The sequence below is a fragment of the Glarea lozoyensis genome (assembly GCF_000409485.1).
Source record: "Glarea lozoyensis ATCC 20868 chromosome Unknown GLAREA12, whole genome shotgun sequence".
NCBI lineage: Eukaryota > Fungi > Ascomycota > Leotiomycetes > Helotiales > Helotiaceae > Glarea > Glarea lozoyensis.
The window spans coordinates 253,779-270,431 of record NW_007360986.1 but is presented as its reverse complement, the minus strand read 5'-3'; the positions used below and the strand labels follow the sequence as shown (position 1 = coordinate 270,431).

At 46.7% G+C, this 16,653-nt stretch overlaps 3 protein-coding genes across 3 annotated transcripts; 2 read left to right on the top strand and 1 right to left on the bottom strand.

Annotated features, from left to right (window-relative positions):
• Positions 1 to 1,771: 1,771 nt before the first annotated feature.
• GLAREA_10560 (NAD(P)-binding Rossmann-fold containing protein) lies at positions 1,772 to 2,852 on the top strand (the record flags this gene model as incomplete). Its single annotated transcript, XM_008079661.1, has 2 exons — positions 1,772 to 2,020; positions 2,067 to 2,852. 2 exons carry the CDS (start codon positions 1,772 to 1,774, stop codon positions 2,850 to 2,852), a joined length of 1,035 nt encoding a protein of 344 aa, XP_008077852.1.
• Positions 2,853 to 3,281: 429 nt separating this feature from the next.
• GLAREA_10559 (P-loop containing nucleoside triphosphate hydrolase) lies at positions 3,282 to 8,204 on the bottom strand (the record flags this gene model as incomplete). The annotated part of the gene is made up of 9 exons (XM_008079660.1): positions 3,282 to 3,512; positions 3,580 to 3,643; positions 3,690 to 3,938; positions 3,988 to 4,198; positions 4,300 to 5,840; positions 5,898 to 5,995; positions 6,043 to 6,613; positions 6,672 to 7,416; positions 7,478 to 8,204. 9 exons carry the CDS (start codon positions 8,202 to 8,204, stop codon positions 3,282 to 3,284), a joined length of 4,437 nt encoding a protein of 1,478 aa, XP_008077851.1.
• A 225-nt stretch (positions 8,205 to 8,429) lies between these two features.
• Positions 8,430 to 16,646, top strand: GLAREA_10558 (ARM repeat-containing protein; the record flags this gene model as incomplete). The annotated part of the gene is made up of 4 exons (XM_008079659.1): positions 8,430 to 8,565; positions 8,633 to 10,725; positions 10,776 to 16,043; positions 16,098 to 16,646. 4 exons carry the CDS (start codon positions 8,430 to 8,432, stop codon positions 16,644 to 16,646), a joined length of 8,046 nt encoding a protein of 2,681 aa, XP_008077850.1.
• Positions 16,647 to 16,653: the final 7 nt, after the last annotated feature.

Genomic DNA, 16,653 nt, shown 5'->3' with positions numbered 1-16,653 from the left:
GGAATATTTCACTTCCAGACAGAAATGATAAGGTACTTGAGACAGCCGTCTTAAGAAACCTCTCTGAAACCTGCAATGTGCTTGCAAAAGATAAATAATGTTTTGGTCGGTAACCACTAAATGGTCACGAAGTAGTTCACAATTTCGACAGTCATCGTTGTATTACAATTGCACAGTGCAACCGTATCAGTATTTGAATACTTATGTTCTTTGATGGTGATCCCAAGCATATAAATTAATGAAAATCAATCAAGTTACTGTCTGACCAAGGCTGGAAATTGACAATTTCTTAGTGTTAGGTTTTTGATGATTTAGAAGGACAAAATGCTTGAATTTATTACAGAATAGAAGTATCGGTATCAGGAGAAGTGATAATATAATAAACGCCAACCCTTAATATCTTCGAAATTCATTGAGAAACCTTTAAATCAAGCAAGATTTTGGTTGAGATCTAATTATATTAGGAAAAAGACATGAATTGGACACAGTAGTAACTTAATTTAAGAAAAACAATGTATATCTCTCTAAAGAATTTAAATTTATTATAGATAGTCGCAGGATCGATTGAAAAGTATTGTTAATGTGATTTCTAAGAAACTTATTTCATAGGATACTGAGAGTTTACAGGCAGCAATGGTACATTCAGCAGCTCAATCCAATAAGAAGTTTTGAGTAATAGTTTAGAGAGGATTTCTTTCCTTTCTTGCTTAGTGGAATATCACTTGAAAAAGTATCAGAGGAAATGTTCTTTATGATGATAGAAATGACATCGAAGTAAGAATAACCATTTGTGAAGTAAAGACGACGAGTGACTAGAGATCCTAATATGAGCGGATGTGCAGTATCATATGCTATCATATGCCACCAACCAGAACCTGGAAAAGCCAGATACAGGCCTTCAAATTCCATGGTACCCACTCAACTCCCATTTGTTCTTTTTTCTTTATAAAGTTTGTGATTGCTTTGACTGGCTGGTAAAGGTTTAAATAAGCTGATACGAAAAGGACGGGTTTGTGACTGCGAATCTAGTTATGCCCTAGCCAGCCAACATTGATTCTATTAATTGTCCGAACTTTTCAAACCGGTTATCCCTGCAAGCATAGTATATCGTTTCGGCAGTCAACAAATGGTGAAAGCGAAAAGACAATCTTTTTCGGTCCTTGGTTACATGTTGATTAATCAAACCCGTTTTCAAAAAAGACAAGCCGAGGCGAGCTTATCCCCGATATTCATATCGCCGACTCCTAATATCTTCTCCGACTACAAACTCAGCCGCAACTCATCGGAGTCCGACCTTTTCAACAACTGATCTTATCGCTTTTAGGAGTTAAATCGTGTGTTGAGGTATCTCCTGGAACAATGGGCTGTTTCCAAGGAAAACGGAGGCAAAGTTGACAAGTCCCAAGGAATCTCTCTCCACAATGTCCATGTGCATGATTCAGCGCACTACTTCACGCCTAAAGTTAATCGGACTGTGTATTGATACGGTCCAATATGTTGTCCGAGGATGACAATATTCATTTGGAGAATAATTTTGTGTTACGATTGATGAAATGAAGTGAAGTATATAATGAAAAAGCTGTCTTCCATGAACAGTAAATATCTCCAACCTCATTTCGATATCACTACTCTAGAACTATCTCCATCTCGTTCCTCAGTTAGCATTCAATCTTCACGCTTTTTTCTACATTATCACTCCTTAGACTTTGATCAAACAAAGCCAACCAGCCACTCCAAGAAGGTATTCGATTCACTGGCAAACCCAGTCGCAATGGCATCAATCAACTCTGGAGTCGGAAAGACCGTACTTGTTACTGGCGGATCTGGATACGTAGCTGCTGAAGTCCTCAACTCCTTTCTCATCCGTGGATACAATGTCAAGACCACCGTTCGCAACGAAGCATCAGCCGAGAAGATCAAAAAGTCTCATGCCAAATACCTAGATCAACTTTCATTTGCCATAGTGAAAGATCTTCAACTGCCTGGAGGTCATGATGAAGCAGTTAAAGGGGTCGATGGTGTAAGTGCCTGCCATCGCATTTCATCCAATATACTGATTCCCGCAGGTCATCCACACAGCTTCCCCTTTCGTCTTGCAAGTCGAAGACAACGCTCGAGACCTTCTCGAACCCGCCGTGAACGGCACCCTAGAAGTGTTAAAATCCGTGCAAAAGAACAACCCAGCCGTCAAACGCGTAGTGATCACCTCGTCCTTCGCAGCAATCATAGACATCTTCCAAGGCCCGCGTCCAGGCTACACTTACACCGAAAAAGACTGGAACCCCACCACCTACGACGTGGCCGCCAACCCTTCAACCCCCGGCGGAGTATCCTACTGTGCATCCAAATCCTTCGCCGAAAAAGCAGCCTTCGACTACGTCGCTGAACACAACCCAAATTTCACCATCACAGCCCTCAACCCACCAATGGTCTATGGACCCAGCAGCGTCCTCTTCCCAGGTTTTGATAAACTCAACACCTCCTCAGCAGACATATACCGTCTCATCAACGGCACCTCCTCCTCCGTGCCGGAAACCAGTTTCTTCGGCTTCGTCGACGTGCGCGACCTCGCTGAAGCACACGTTCGGGCCTACGAGTCCGAGGATGCGGCGGGTCAGCGGTATATCACTTGCTCGGGGGGCTACACGTATCAGCAGATTTGCGATGTCATTCGAGCGGAGTTTCCTGGGAAGAGGGACGTGGTGCCGGAGGGGAATGTGGGGGAGAAGTATCCGGATGTTTATGTGGTGGATAATGGGAAGATTAGGAGGGAGTTGGGGATGGAGTTTAGGTCTTTGAAGACGTGTGTTGTGGATATGGTTGAGCAGTTTATTGAGTATGAGAAGGCGTGATTGTATTTGAGTGTCTGCTTGCTTTGGATGTGGGGGACTCCGGGAGATGGCCTGTGGTGGATGCTACACGTGGTGGTAACAACTGTCTTTTTTGACTTGAGTATGACAATAGAGTAGGTGAACTAGATGTATTGATTAGACTTATGGGGATGATAATCTGAAAGGAATCTCCTCCAGACTACGTAGTATTTTTAGATATTTTCATTGACTGACCATTGTTTCTCATCGCTTAATGCTCAATGCTGTGCACTGTGCCTTAGACCATCCTTCTGTAAAATACAGCAGCGCCCAAACCCATCATAATAACCATACGCAAACGTACCCATCAGCGCCTCGCCACTGCCATGCATGCTATCCACCCTCTATTATAATTTCTTTTTCTCCCCTCATTCCCAGACCCCCAATATACCGCACGGCACATATGTTTGTCTATTTATGCAACTCCCTGTCCTCCCCCTCCCTCTTCAAAGTATAAATCTTCTGCCAGACCTCCATCCACCGCATTTGCTGTCCAGTGAGTGGTTTTCCTGGGTTCTTGAAGGATTTCGTCATGATATCGCGAAGTTTGGAACGGAGTGTTTTGATGACGAGCATGGTTTTCCAGTCAGAGACGGCGAAGCGGGCACGATTGCCGTCGAGAATGAAAACTCCTGCGTACATCTAAGCGGAGAATATGTCAGAAAGAGTCTAGTGTAGGGAAGCTGGGTAGAATTACATCGCAGCGTACGTCACCGCAGAGGAGGGCGATGGAGAATTCTTCTATGGATGTTGTTTCGTGGGCATTGTAGAATCTATCATCGTTAGCTAATGAAATTAGAGGAGTGTTTGGTTGCGTACTGCTTAGCTTGCATGATATGATAATACGACAGCCATTTTAGTTCGTGATGACCTTTGTTGACAGAGGAGGGATGGAGGCTGATATTTTGGTTGTTGGCGCAATTCCTGAATCCTTTCCCATCACGAACGAGAAGCTTAGGATAGAAGCTCCAGCCGATAACAGACGTGGTGATGACATCATTGTCGCTGTTGACATTTGCGCGCTGGGGAATGTCAAAGAATTGTCTCCGCCGGGTGTTATAGCGAGATCTATATGATCAGTCAGTCACAAATCCAAGGTGCTCGATTCATTACTCACTTATTCAATATAGACCTCTCAGCTTCCGTAAGAGGTAGAAATCCAGAGTCAACAAGGCAAACAATGAGCTGGCCTTTCAAATCCTCAATATTTGACAACGTTTGCTGACTGAGGAAATTCTTCCTACAGAACTGATACTCAGATCCGTTGCTGGTACAGACCCTTTTCCATGCGAGGTAGGCGTTGTAGACAGTCAGAAGATCGGAATCACCTAGTAGGCTGTCAGTCATGATTCAAGTCAATGATGCCAGGACCATCAAAAGACACCAATGATGAGGTTCTCGGGCTGTATTGAGGGATGCTGGAACTTACCGCGACGATATGATTGGCGAATAGTGTCCGCCTGGTTTCTGGCCCCAAAAGGCGCAACGAATGGTGACTTTGAGGATAATATTGCAGCAATGGTAATGACAGCATCTAGACACTTGAAAATGCTGCCTAGAAGAATGAGCTTGCCTAAGAACACATCGAGTGGAAGTCTCGCGAGCTGTATTCCTAGCGGTGTAAGCTCTTCACCAGGAGTAAGGGCTCGAACATCAATCAATGCATCCACTGCTCGACGAATGTTCTTCGGTAAAGGCGGATCCAGAGCTTCACTAAGAGTTTCTTCCACCCCACCAAGCTTACAGATTTTGACACGAATGGCCAAGTCTTGAAGAGACAATCGAAGAAGCTCAGGAGTTTGCTGGTCCGCCATTAAGTGGTCATGTCGATACTTTGTGAAAAGGTGGAAGCACAACCCCTCCTGAACTCTTCCTGCTCGGCCTCGTCTTTGCTTTGCGTTGGCCTTACTGATGAATGTTTCAAGAAGCCTAGAAAGTTGTCTTCGCTCGTCGAACCTCATTTCTCGATGTTTGCCAGTGTCAACAACACAGGTGACATCTGGAATTGTGATACCAGTCTCGGCAATGTTGGTAGCCAGAACAATCTTCCTCACACCAGGTGGAGGAACCAGAAAAGCGGCCTCCTGGTCTTCGCTTGCTATGGTAGAATGAAGTGGATATACCTGCCAGTTTGCAGCGAACACTGGGTGGCCCACTAGCATGTCGTTAAGCTGCCGAATCTCGCCAATACCTGGCAGAAAGACAAGAATTGCTTTACTGTACATCCCAAATCGTTCGTCCGTGGCAATCTTAGCCAGTAACTGTGTTACTAAATCGAAGTCAATTCTATACTCATCGAACTGTGCAATCGTATTCCGAGTCTTCGAATTATAGCCTCTTAACGACTTGGTATTTTCAACCTTTGCTGCTTCACTAAGCGCAACTTCTCCGGTGTCAACCTCATCGTCAAGCTCCGTGAGATGCTCTTTCTGGCCATTGTCAATAGAGTACCCTGTCAGCTCTACGGCATCTTCGAGGTATTTTATTTGCACAGGGAAAGTTCTTCCAGGCACATTGAGAACCGGAGCGCCGTCAAGATATTTCGAGAACCGCTCTGCGTCAACTGTAGCGGACATCAACACTACTTTGAGATCCGGTCTTTTAACCATGAGCTTTCGCAGGACAATCAACAAAAAGTCACTGTCTATTGTACGTTCATGTACTTCATCAAGCACAATATGTGTGATGTCTCTGAGATCGTTCGATCCCTCCAACATACGCATCACGATACCAGTTGTGGCGTACACCAGCCGAGTCTCCTTTGATGTATTTGATTCGAGTCGGATTGCATAACCGATCAGGGAACGGGCTGTCCCAAGGTCATTTTTCCTCTCACCTAACTCTTCGCTCACGCGCCTGGCTAGTGATATAGCTGAGATACGTCGAGGCTCTGTACAATAAATCTTGCATGGCTTCCCCTTAGATAGCTCATGCTCCAAAATGAAAGCAGGAACTTGAGTACTTTTACCGCTGTAGGTCATGCTGTATTAGCTGTGATCGAATTTTAAAGTTGGATGGGATATTTACCAGCCCGTCTCTCCGCATATAATGACCACTTGCTGTTGATCAATGGTTGAAAGAACTTTATCTTTGAAACCCCACATTGGAAGCTGCATTCGGGATTGCTAGACGCAGTCAGCGTTGATCCCTCGCCGGGAGAGGCGCTACTTACAAGCATATACTGGAAACTTTGGGTATTGGATTTTTCAAACCATATTCTTTGGTAGGCATCAGGTGTCAAAGTAGACCTCGCGCCTTTTTCCCCGGACTGATCATCACCGTTTTCAACGACACGAGCTGGCCCGCGGCCTTTGAAAGCGCCTTTTAATAATACGCCATCTTCGAGCTCCTGATCCTTCTTCTCACGTACCATATCACGGATCTTGCGAATGCTGTCCCGATCGATGGTATCTGCCTTTTCTTTCTTCTCTTCAGCAAGTTCGGCCCATAAGTCTCGCCAAGTAGCTGGGAGCCGAAGCGAGACCTTGTCTTCTCGAGTTGAAGAACCGAATATCAAGAACAAAGCCACAGTTGCAACATACGCCTCAGATTGCTTCGCGTCTGGCGTGGATATAGACGTCATCGCCAAAGTTTGCGACTTAGGAGATGCGGTGTATTCAATGTGTGGTGGTGGTGAAGCTGCAGAAACATCTTGGGACTTCGACCAATTGATCCGAAGTGCATGGCGATTGGCATAAGCTGTATCGGAGACGAGATTGAAACTCAGTCGAGCAGAAGAATCTCTTGAAAATAGTGAGCCATGCCTGCGAAAAGAAAGAAACATAAGAATTAAAATCATACCTTGCTCTGCAAGCTTCTTCGAGAACTCTAGTGGGATTTACACCTGTCCATTTACCGAAGTCTCGAACGGTAACTTTGGACCCGTCGCTACCATTCACAACTGTGATGCTCTTCCCAGTAAGAGGGTCGACTTCGTCGACTGGAAGACTGGCAAATAGATCTGCTAAAGCAGCATCATCATCACTGCCAGTTTCTTCGAGCAAAGCCTCTCCTATTCTGATCGCTTCCTTGCTAATCTCGTCATCCGAATCTACCAAGGTCTCAGACTCCTGAGAATCAACACTTTCTGACCTCAGCTGTTCTGCTTGCCGCCGGCTTGCAGCATCTCGCTCCAACTGTATACGCTCCTTCTCCCACTCTAGATGAGCTGGGTATGGGTCAAATAGAACATCGCTCTCAATCTTCTTGATTTTTCTAAGTGCCTTTGCAGTCTCTGGATCGGCTGGCTCTTTCACTGATTGTGGCTGGGTACCATTGCGGCCGCTTGGCCGAAGAGGACGCTTTGTCGACTTATTCAGTTGTGATAGATACACAATTTTCTTACAATTTACATATTCTCTGAGGAAGTCTTCAGGTTCAATGTCACTGTCGTATTCTATGGCAGCTACCTTTTTCATAGGGGAGCGCTTCTTCTCTGCTAAGGTAACAGTACTTCCACTTATTGGGGTATGACCGAAATGTCTAGTGTCGGATTCCATGCGAGGGGTTGTTGCACCAGAGGGCAAAGGACTATCTATTGGGGTTGCTAAAAGGTCGGACAAGATTAGCAGATGCTGCAGGACGTGCCAATAGTTTGCCAGGCTCACCATTCTGTGATTTAGCCATGGCACCAAGCCTGCGCGAATGCTCATAATCTGGAAGCTCTTCCCTCGAGCAAGCCCGGGCAAGCCAGTCCAACGCCTCCTCCATTCCCCATATTGCATCCTTATTCCCTAGACTGATCTTGTCCGCTATATCCAAAACAAATTTCATGGCCAGTGTAACCTTTTCGTCTAAGAAACCCGCGCCAACGAGTGCCTGTTGTAATGTCCACAGTCGTATCGTTAGGTCCTCCTCGGACACAGGTTTGGCTTGGTTGGCAATGTCGGATGTTGCGCCTGTGAATCTACCTTCGGCCATAACTAAATCCAAAATCTCATCCATGAGCTCTGGTGGAAGCCATTTCCTAGTATTGAGGCTCTCCGCTTGACTGCGTAGAACCCTTCGATCCGTCTCTAATCGAGTTTTCTGTCTGAGGGCATCTCTCTTGGACTTTTGAGCATGCTTTTCTACCAAATTTTGAAGTTCAGAGGTTTCAAGCTGTCGTTCAAACTCCTCGGGAGTCAGCTCTTGCTGCGGCGCACCAGTAGCCCCCGTCACTGCATTCGTAGACGCGGAAGTGTTGTTTTGTTGGAGCTCGACATGATCTGGTTCCTCTGTTGGAGGGGTAGAATCGACCTCAGGAACCTCGACTTTTGATTTCGACGCGATAGAAGTGGTCGCAACACTTCTAGCTGGGTTGGCTGCTGGCTTCTTTTTCTTCTTGCCTGCCATATCGAAAACCCAGTAATTTAATTAATTCGCGTGGAAAGTTGTGAATCTTGAAGCGGCGAAATAGTTTTGTTTGTTGTCGGCGAGTGATGATCCAATTCACCGAGCTTTTCCCTCCAGTTCGAAGCCCACCGTCGACTCACGAAAAAAGAGCAGAACACCTCTCGGCGCCACAATTTCCACGAAATCGAAATTTGACTGTGATGAGAAGTCTCTTCATATCGAACTATGACTGAGGTGGAAGTCAACGGATCCGCTGGAGTGGACCTGGATTTTGCAGTCACCAAGGCCGCCCTCAATTCTTCTTCTACGACAGCGCGCCTGGAACATCTGCATATCTTGGAGGAGAGACTGTCAGGGAATGGTGAGCATTAGTTATGAGCGGAGGATCTTTGTTGAACAAGAAAGTCTTACTAATATGCGCGTCCTAGAAATAAATGAGAAGCACTTCCCTTCCCTCCTACGACTTTTCTTCCGCACCTATTCCTACTACCACGATCGAAATTCGAGAAGAGCGGTCCAACGTTGTGTAAGATGCATATTCCGCTCAGGAGCGGCGCCAGAATTACTGGAAGATTTTGTTAAACTTCTTCACACCGAGACAACGAAGATCAAGATCCCCCCGGTTGATGCTTTTGTTCTAGTCGAGTTATGCAGTATACTTCTTCAAGAGATATCGAGCACGAAGCGCTGGGATAGATGGGGTCTCGATACGGTTGTGAGCAATGCCTTGGCCCTGGACCTATGTTTGGGCGAGTCGGCGCGCTCTAATGTCAAGAATTCCGCTTTGGTGGTTACTCGACGTGGGTTGAGGAAAGTTTTCTCCAACGAGAAGACAAGGCAAAGTACGATTGAAGATGTTGTGCGAAGACTCACTGCGAAAGCCGCTCAGCCTTCAACTAGAACTTGTGTCATGTTAGGTGTAGTTGCCGGAGTATGCAGCAGAATTCCAGAAGCCAAAGATGTCCTCTCCGCCCACAAGTCGGAAATATATTCTTTTTACACCAGAGAAGTAGTAGGATCGCGGACTACAGTTCCTCCACACGTGGCAAACGGGCTCAAAGATTTTTTCGAAGAGTTTACTACAAAAGAGGATATCGAGAAAGAGGTCATTCCTCCTCTTGAGAAAGCGCTTCTCAGATCGCCTGAGATTGTGCTTAATGGACTCATCGAACCTTTCTTCCACTCGCTACCTGAGTCGATAGATCTTTCAGATATCCTTCAGACCAGATTGCTGAAACCTATCCTGTCTAATATCAAGTCCACGAATGCCGCCATTCGACAAGGGGCTCTTTCAACGTTCAAGGAAATCGTTCTTAAATGTAACGATACAGAGATTGTGACTAAAATTGCTGGGGAGATTTTAACCCCTTTGAAGTCTGGGAAGTTACCATCTGCAGATCAGAGGTCTAGTCATGCTGATATGCTCTCTGCGCTTCCTGTTTCACAAGAGACTGCTTCTTTAGTTACCCCAGCGATTGCTGCTTGCTCTGCAAAGGAAGCCAACGAAGCCGCACTTAATGCCCAGACCCTTACATTTCTCCATTACCTCCAGTGGGGCTTATTCAATGGGCTAGAAATGCCAAAGCCAGCAGTCGATGCTTTCGTGAAGGGCATTTCGGACAAGAAAGTGCCAGTCAAGAAGCTATGGGTAGTCAGGCTAGGCGAATTATTTTGGAGCATCAAAGACCAAGGAGTCTTGCAGTCGAAGCTTACGGGTCTCGCGGAGGCTATCACCCCGCCTTTGCTCGACATTTTACAGGAGACAGTCAACAATCCTATTTCGGCCGCTCAGTCCGGTCTCGTAACAGCTGCTTATGTCTTTACAGCGATATCGCGATCAAAGCTGGGTGCTACCTCTAGCCCCAAGGTTGAGACAGCATTAAAAAAATCGCAAATTGCTCGTCAAGCGTTGGCAATGGAACCGAAACCTTCCTTCCTGTTTAACCACCGCATCTATGGGAAACTTTCGAACGATGATGATTACAAGTGGTTCATTAGAGCGCTTTCCTCTCTAACTTCAGAGTGCTCATCAATGGAGCCAAACTCCGCAAGTGCTATAGCATGGTCTCAAGCAGTCATATTTAGTATTTGCTCATCTACTGTACCTCCTGCTGTTCGAAAGGATGCTTCTCTATCTCTTTCGGAGATATATCTTCAAGCTCCAGCAGAGATATCGAAGATCATTATTGCTGGCCTTTGGCATTGGCAACGATCTGTTGAGCAGGAAGATAAAGACAGCGCATCGGCAGCGGCAAAAACAGAATCCCAAAATCTGCGACTAGTCGTTAAATCGATATGCTTGCCGCCGGCAGATGCTACCCGCCTGGGTGGCTCTGTAGACAAGTTAATTCGACAAGAGCAAATGGTTGCCCTGCTGATCTTATCCCGTCAAGAGTTGCTGCCCCAAATGAGCTGGATAGATTTGTGTCTTAGAGTAGAGGTAGACCCCGGTGCCTTAGCACGCGACTTTGGAGACGCTCTGATGCAACAGATACTTGAATGCACAAGCTTTACCGAGAATGTTAGTGGAGGCCCTTAATTGTATGACTGAAGAGCTAACATTGTGACTAGGCTTCATCTCAACGTTCGGAATCTGTGAAAAAGGCGGCTTACAATGCCGCCGCCGAGCTTGCCTTTGTTGCCCCCGATGTAGTGACGCCTCGTCTCGTTGACTTGATCCAGAAAGATCTAGACTCCTCGCAACTGGCAGGAGTTACTCCAACTGAAGCTGCGATATTCCGAACGGAGGAAGGAACAGCGTTTGTTGACGTGCTTGCCTCAAAGTCACAAAGTTATGTCCCAAACAAAAACACCAAAGATTACGATACGATTAAGTGGGAAGAAGAATTGAGAGCCCAACTTGCACAGAAGAAAGGCCAACAAAAGAAACTAACGCCCGAAGAATCGGCTAAAGTTAAAGCCCAGCTCAAGAAAGAGCAAGAGATCAGACTTAACCTCCGATTTGTTGAAGCTCGACTCCTACGTGGTATTGGTATCATCCACAGTCTCGCCACGGGACCACCAACGGAAGCTCGCTTGTGGATTGGTCCGGCCGTGAAAGCCCTTGTGGACGTCATAAACGCTGGTGCTGGTTTAATTACTGGAAATGCTGCGCCTGATGCATATACCTCTTGCTCGGAAACACTAGCTGCCCGCATTGGTGTATTACGACCATTTATAGGCATTGCTACCTTGAGAGCGCTTGAGGTTCCACACTTGGATGAGCAGCTGCTTCAAGAGCCACTCGGGCCCCTCATTACTAGAGTTCTATATCGGCTCCGATTTTCTGGAGAACAGCGGCCTTTTGATACGGTTTCTTTAACGTACATTCTTCCACTCGTTTTCCTTGTGCTAGAAAACGCAGGTTTTGGCGATTCGGACGATGCTGAGGCTCAGATTGTTCTTGCATTGGAATTCCTTACATTTCACACCGACGCGGCTTCGGATGAGTATGTGCCACGTCAAGAAATCCTGTCGGCACTGATTTTTGCAATGCAAAAATATAACCAACATTACAAAATAATTAAGGATTGTCTTTCCGATCTCAGTAGATGTATTGCCCCGAACATAAGCGATCCTGAGATTGCTATCCTTGCTCGTGGCTCAATAGTTCCCCAAGTCTCTGTTAGGACGTCAGTTCTCCAGTGTATTAGTGCCGAAATTGATATGAGCGAGCTTGAGTTCTCGGAAGAGATGTGGCTGGCTTGCCATGATGATGTGGAAGAGAACGTGGAACTTGGTCGAGAGATTTGGGAAGAAAGTGGTTTCAAGATTACCGATGAGACGCCATTCAAGATGTTGTCTTACCTTTATAGCAAAGACAAGCAACTTCGGAGAGCAGCTGCTAAATCTATTGCGGAAGCTGTTAAGACTTATCCAGCGACGCTTGAGGCCGTCATTGAGCAACTAGAGACTTCCTATCAGGAGCTTGCAAAACCACGAGTACCTCAACTTGATGAGTATGGTATGCCCAAAAAGACGGATATTTCTGATCCATGGGAAGCCAGAAATGGTATTGCCATTGCCTTCAAAGAACTTGGATCCGTCTTTGAGGACAGGTTCCTGGATTCCTTTTTACGATTCCTTATTGATAAAGGTCCACTGGGAGATCGAGATCCGAATGTCAGGGAAGAAATGGTCGAGGCCGCTACCACGATTATCGCGATGCACGGTAGAGATAAGGTTGAGGACTTGATGCAGACCTTTGAGAACACTCTTGAAGCACCTGATAAGGGTTCAGAATTTGGTGACCGTGTGAACGAGGCCGTTATCATCATGTACGGTGCCCTAGCGCGACATCTGGATGCTGGTGATCCCCGTGTACCGAAGGTCGTCAACCGGTTGCTGGAAACACTCAGCACACCTTCAGAGTCTGTACAATACGCTGTTGCCGAGTGCTTGCCACCACTTGTGCGGGCTTCAAGCGACAACACCCGGGAATACATATCTCAAGTCATGGACAAGTTGCTCAATTCGAAGAAATACGCAGCTCGTCGTGGTGCTGCCTATGGACTTGCTGGAATAGTCAACGGCAAGGGTATATATGCATTGAGGGAATTCCGCATTATGACTACTTTGAATGGAGCTCAAGAGAATAAAAAGGACGTGAATCATCGCGAAGGAGCTTTGCTTGCCTATGAACTTCTCGCGACCATTCTTGGGCGAATATTTGAACCATATGTTATTCAGATTGTGCCTCAACTACTTTCAAGTTTTGGTGATGCCAGCGCCGATGTACGAGAAGGCTGTCTTGCAGCTGCAAAGGCATGCTTTGCGCGGCTGAGTTCTTATGGAGTCAAGAAGATCCTACCGACCCTGCTCGACGGATTAGATGACCAGCAATGGAGGAGCAAAAAGGGTGCATGCGATTTGCTCGGTGCTATGGCGTACCTCGACCCTCAACAACTGGCGCAAAGCTTGCCTGAAATCATTCCTCCTCTTACTGGTGTCTTGAACGACAGTCATAAAGAGGTCCGCTTAGCAGCAAATCGAAGCTTGAAGCGTTTCGGTGAAGTCATTAGCAACCCCGAAATCAAGAGTCTCGTGGACGTGCTTCTCAAAGCATTGAGTGACCCTACAAAGTACACCGACAATGCGCTGGACTCGCTTATCAAGGTTCAGTTCGTTCATTATCTTGACGCGCCTTCACTCGCCCTTGTTGCTCGTATTCTAGAGCGAGGACTGGGAGATCGATCCGCAACGAAGCGTAAGTCTGCTCAGGTCATCGGTAGTCTTGCACACTTGACGGAGCGAAAAGATTTGGTTTCACATTTACCCATCTTGGTTGCTGGCCTCAAAATTGCAGTTGTGGACCCGGTTCCAACAACCCGTGCGACAGCGTCGAAAGCTCTTGGGTCTCTTATCGAGAAATTGGGAGAAGACGCTCTCCCAGATCTTATTCCGGGATTGATGCAGACGTTGAAGTCAGATACTGGTGCTGGAGACAGACTTGGTTCAGCCCAAGCGCTCAGCGAAGTTCTTGCTGGCCTGGGCACGGTACGCCTCGAGGAGACACTTCCAACAATCTTACAGAATGTGGCATCGAACAAGGCCGCAGTCCGCGAGGGATTCATGTCATTGTTCATCTTCTTGCCCGTTTGCTTTGGTAACAGTTTCGCCAATTACCTTAGCAAGATTATTCCACCAATTTTGTCTGGTCTGGCTGACGATGTTGAGTCCATCCGTGACACATCCCTCAGGGCAGGTCGCCTCCTTGTCAAGAACTTTGCGACAAAAGCTATTGATCTTCTGCTGCCAGAACTTGAACGCGGTTTGGCGGATGATAGTTATAGAATTCGTCTAAGTTCGGTCGAGTTGGTTGGTGATTTGTTGTTCAATCTTACCGGTATCTCTGCCAACACTGAGCAAGATGAGGTCGAGGAGGGTGCACAAGAGGCTGGCGCATCACTACTGGAAGTTCTTGGAGAAGAGAAGCGGAATAAGGTGCTCTCCTCGTTGTACATTTGCCGATGCGATACCTCTGGTCTCGTTCGCACCGCGGCCGTCAATGTTTGGAAGGCATTGGTTGCTAGTCCTAAGACTCTCAAAGAGCTTATTCCAACTCTTACCCAACTTATTATCAGGCGGCTGGGTAGCTCAAACATGGAACAAAAGGTTATTGCTGGTAACGCACTCGGTGAACTCATCCGAAAAGCTGGTGATGGTGTTTTGTCGACCTTACTACCAACACTTGAAGAAGGGTTACAAACTTCTACGGACACAGATGCCAAGCAAGGTATCTGTATAGCACTGAAAGAACTCATTTCTTCAGCATCGCCCGATGCTTTGGAAGATCACGAAAAGACTTTGATCTCGGTTGTCCGTGTGGCTCTTATCGACTCTGACGAAGACGTGCGGGAGGCAGCTGCGGAAGCCTTCGATTCTCTTCAACAAATTCTTGGGAAACGGGCAGTTGACCAGGTGCTACCCTATCTTCTCAATCTTCTCAGAACAGAAGACCAAGCAGACAATGCACTGTCAGCTCTACTCACTTTGCTTACCGAAACTACAAGATCCAACATCATTCTACCTAACCTTATACCGACTCTTACCGCCTCGCCTATTTCATCCTTCAACGCCAAGGCATTGGCTTCACTTTCTACTGTCGCAGGCTCTTCTATTACACGAAGATTACCTAATATCCTCAATTCACTCATGGACAACATCATATCTTGCAAAGACGACGAGTTACGGGCTGATCTCGATTCATCGTTTGATACCGTTGTGCTTTCTATAGATGAATTCGATGGTCTGAACACTGCCATGAGCGTTCTTCTCGCTTTGGTTAAACATGACGACCATCGTAGACGAGCTGCCGTGGACTACCACCTTGCAAAGTTCTTCGCTGTTTCGACAGTCGATTATTCTCGTTACAACCAAGAAATTATCAGAGCTCTCCTAATGTCGTTCGATGACAGGGACCCTGAAGTTGTCAAGGCTGCCTGGACGGCGCTTACCGAGTTTACAAAACGTCTGAAGAAGGAGGAGATGGAGTCTTTGGTTTACTCGACACGCCAAACGCTCCAGCATGTTGGTGTGGCTGGCGCGAACCTGCCTGGCTTTGGACTACCAAAGGGTATCAATGCCATTTTGCCAATATTTCTTCAGGGTCTTATGAATGGTACCGCCGAACAGAGAACCCAGGCAGCTCTCGCAATATCTGATATCGTTGATCGTACCAGTGGCGACTCTCTCAAGCCTTTTGTTACACAGATTACGGGACCCCTTATCCGTGTTGTTTCCGAAAGATCTGTTGAAGTCAAGGCCGCCATCCTACTCACGCTGAACAACCTACTTGAGAAAATACCAACTTTCTTGAAGCCTTTCCTTCCGCAACTTCAACGCACTTTTGCCAAATCCTTAGCGGACACTTCAAGCGAGGTCTTAAGAAGTCGCGCAGCAAAAGCTTTGGGTACATTGATTACGTTGACTCCAAGAATTGACCCTCTGATTGCTGAGCTAGTCACCGGTTCAAGGACATCTGATACTGGGGTCCGCAATGCAATGTTGAAAGCTTTGTATGAAGTCATCAGCAAGGCAGGGGCTAACATGGGTGAAGCTTCGAGGAGCGCAGTATTAGGATTGATTGACACAGATTCAGAAGAGAACGATGTGGCAATGTCTATCACCTATGCAAAACTTCTTGGTGCTTTAATCAAGAATGTCCCCGCCGAGAACGCTGCAGGACTTATCAAGAACCGGGTCATGACGACGCATTTCAGTCAATCATCTGTGCTTGCCCTCAATGCTGTCTTGCATGAGTCGCCAACGTCTCTGACGGATAGTGCCTTTGCAGATGATTTGCCAAAAGTCATCTGTCAGGGCATGTTGAGTAAAAATGTACGTTGAAATTACACGAGTGTTTTCTTACGAATGCTAATAATTCTTTTTTAGAACTTCATCTCTGACAACTGTGTCTTGGCCGCTGGTAAATACCTTCTCTCTGACGGACGAAGCGTAGATTTCGAAACAATCAAACCACTTTTTGAAGCGCTCGCTAAGCTTATTCAACCCGGTGCTTCTGTTGACACACGTCGTCTTGCACTTGTGGTCGTTCGTACTGCTTGCCGTCACCACATGGATCTTGTCAGACCACACCTTCCTATGCTCGCGCTTCCAATATTTGCTAGTGTCCGAGATATGGTTATCCCCATTAAGCTGGCCGCAGAAGCCGCGTTCATGGCGCTATTCAATGTCGTCGACGAGGAGAGCAAGGTCTTTGACAAGTACATATCCACGCAAGAATTGCCGGCAGCTCAGAAGAGGAGTATGCAAGATTACTTTAAGAGGGTGGCCTTAAGACTTGGAAATACGGCGAGAGAGAGAAGAGAGGCAGAGGGTGGACAGGGTGGACTAGGATTGTCCAATGATGAGATTGATGATGAGAAAGAGATCCAGAGCATCGGGAAGGTGGATTTGGGAGAGGGTGTATTTGATGACTGAATGACGA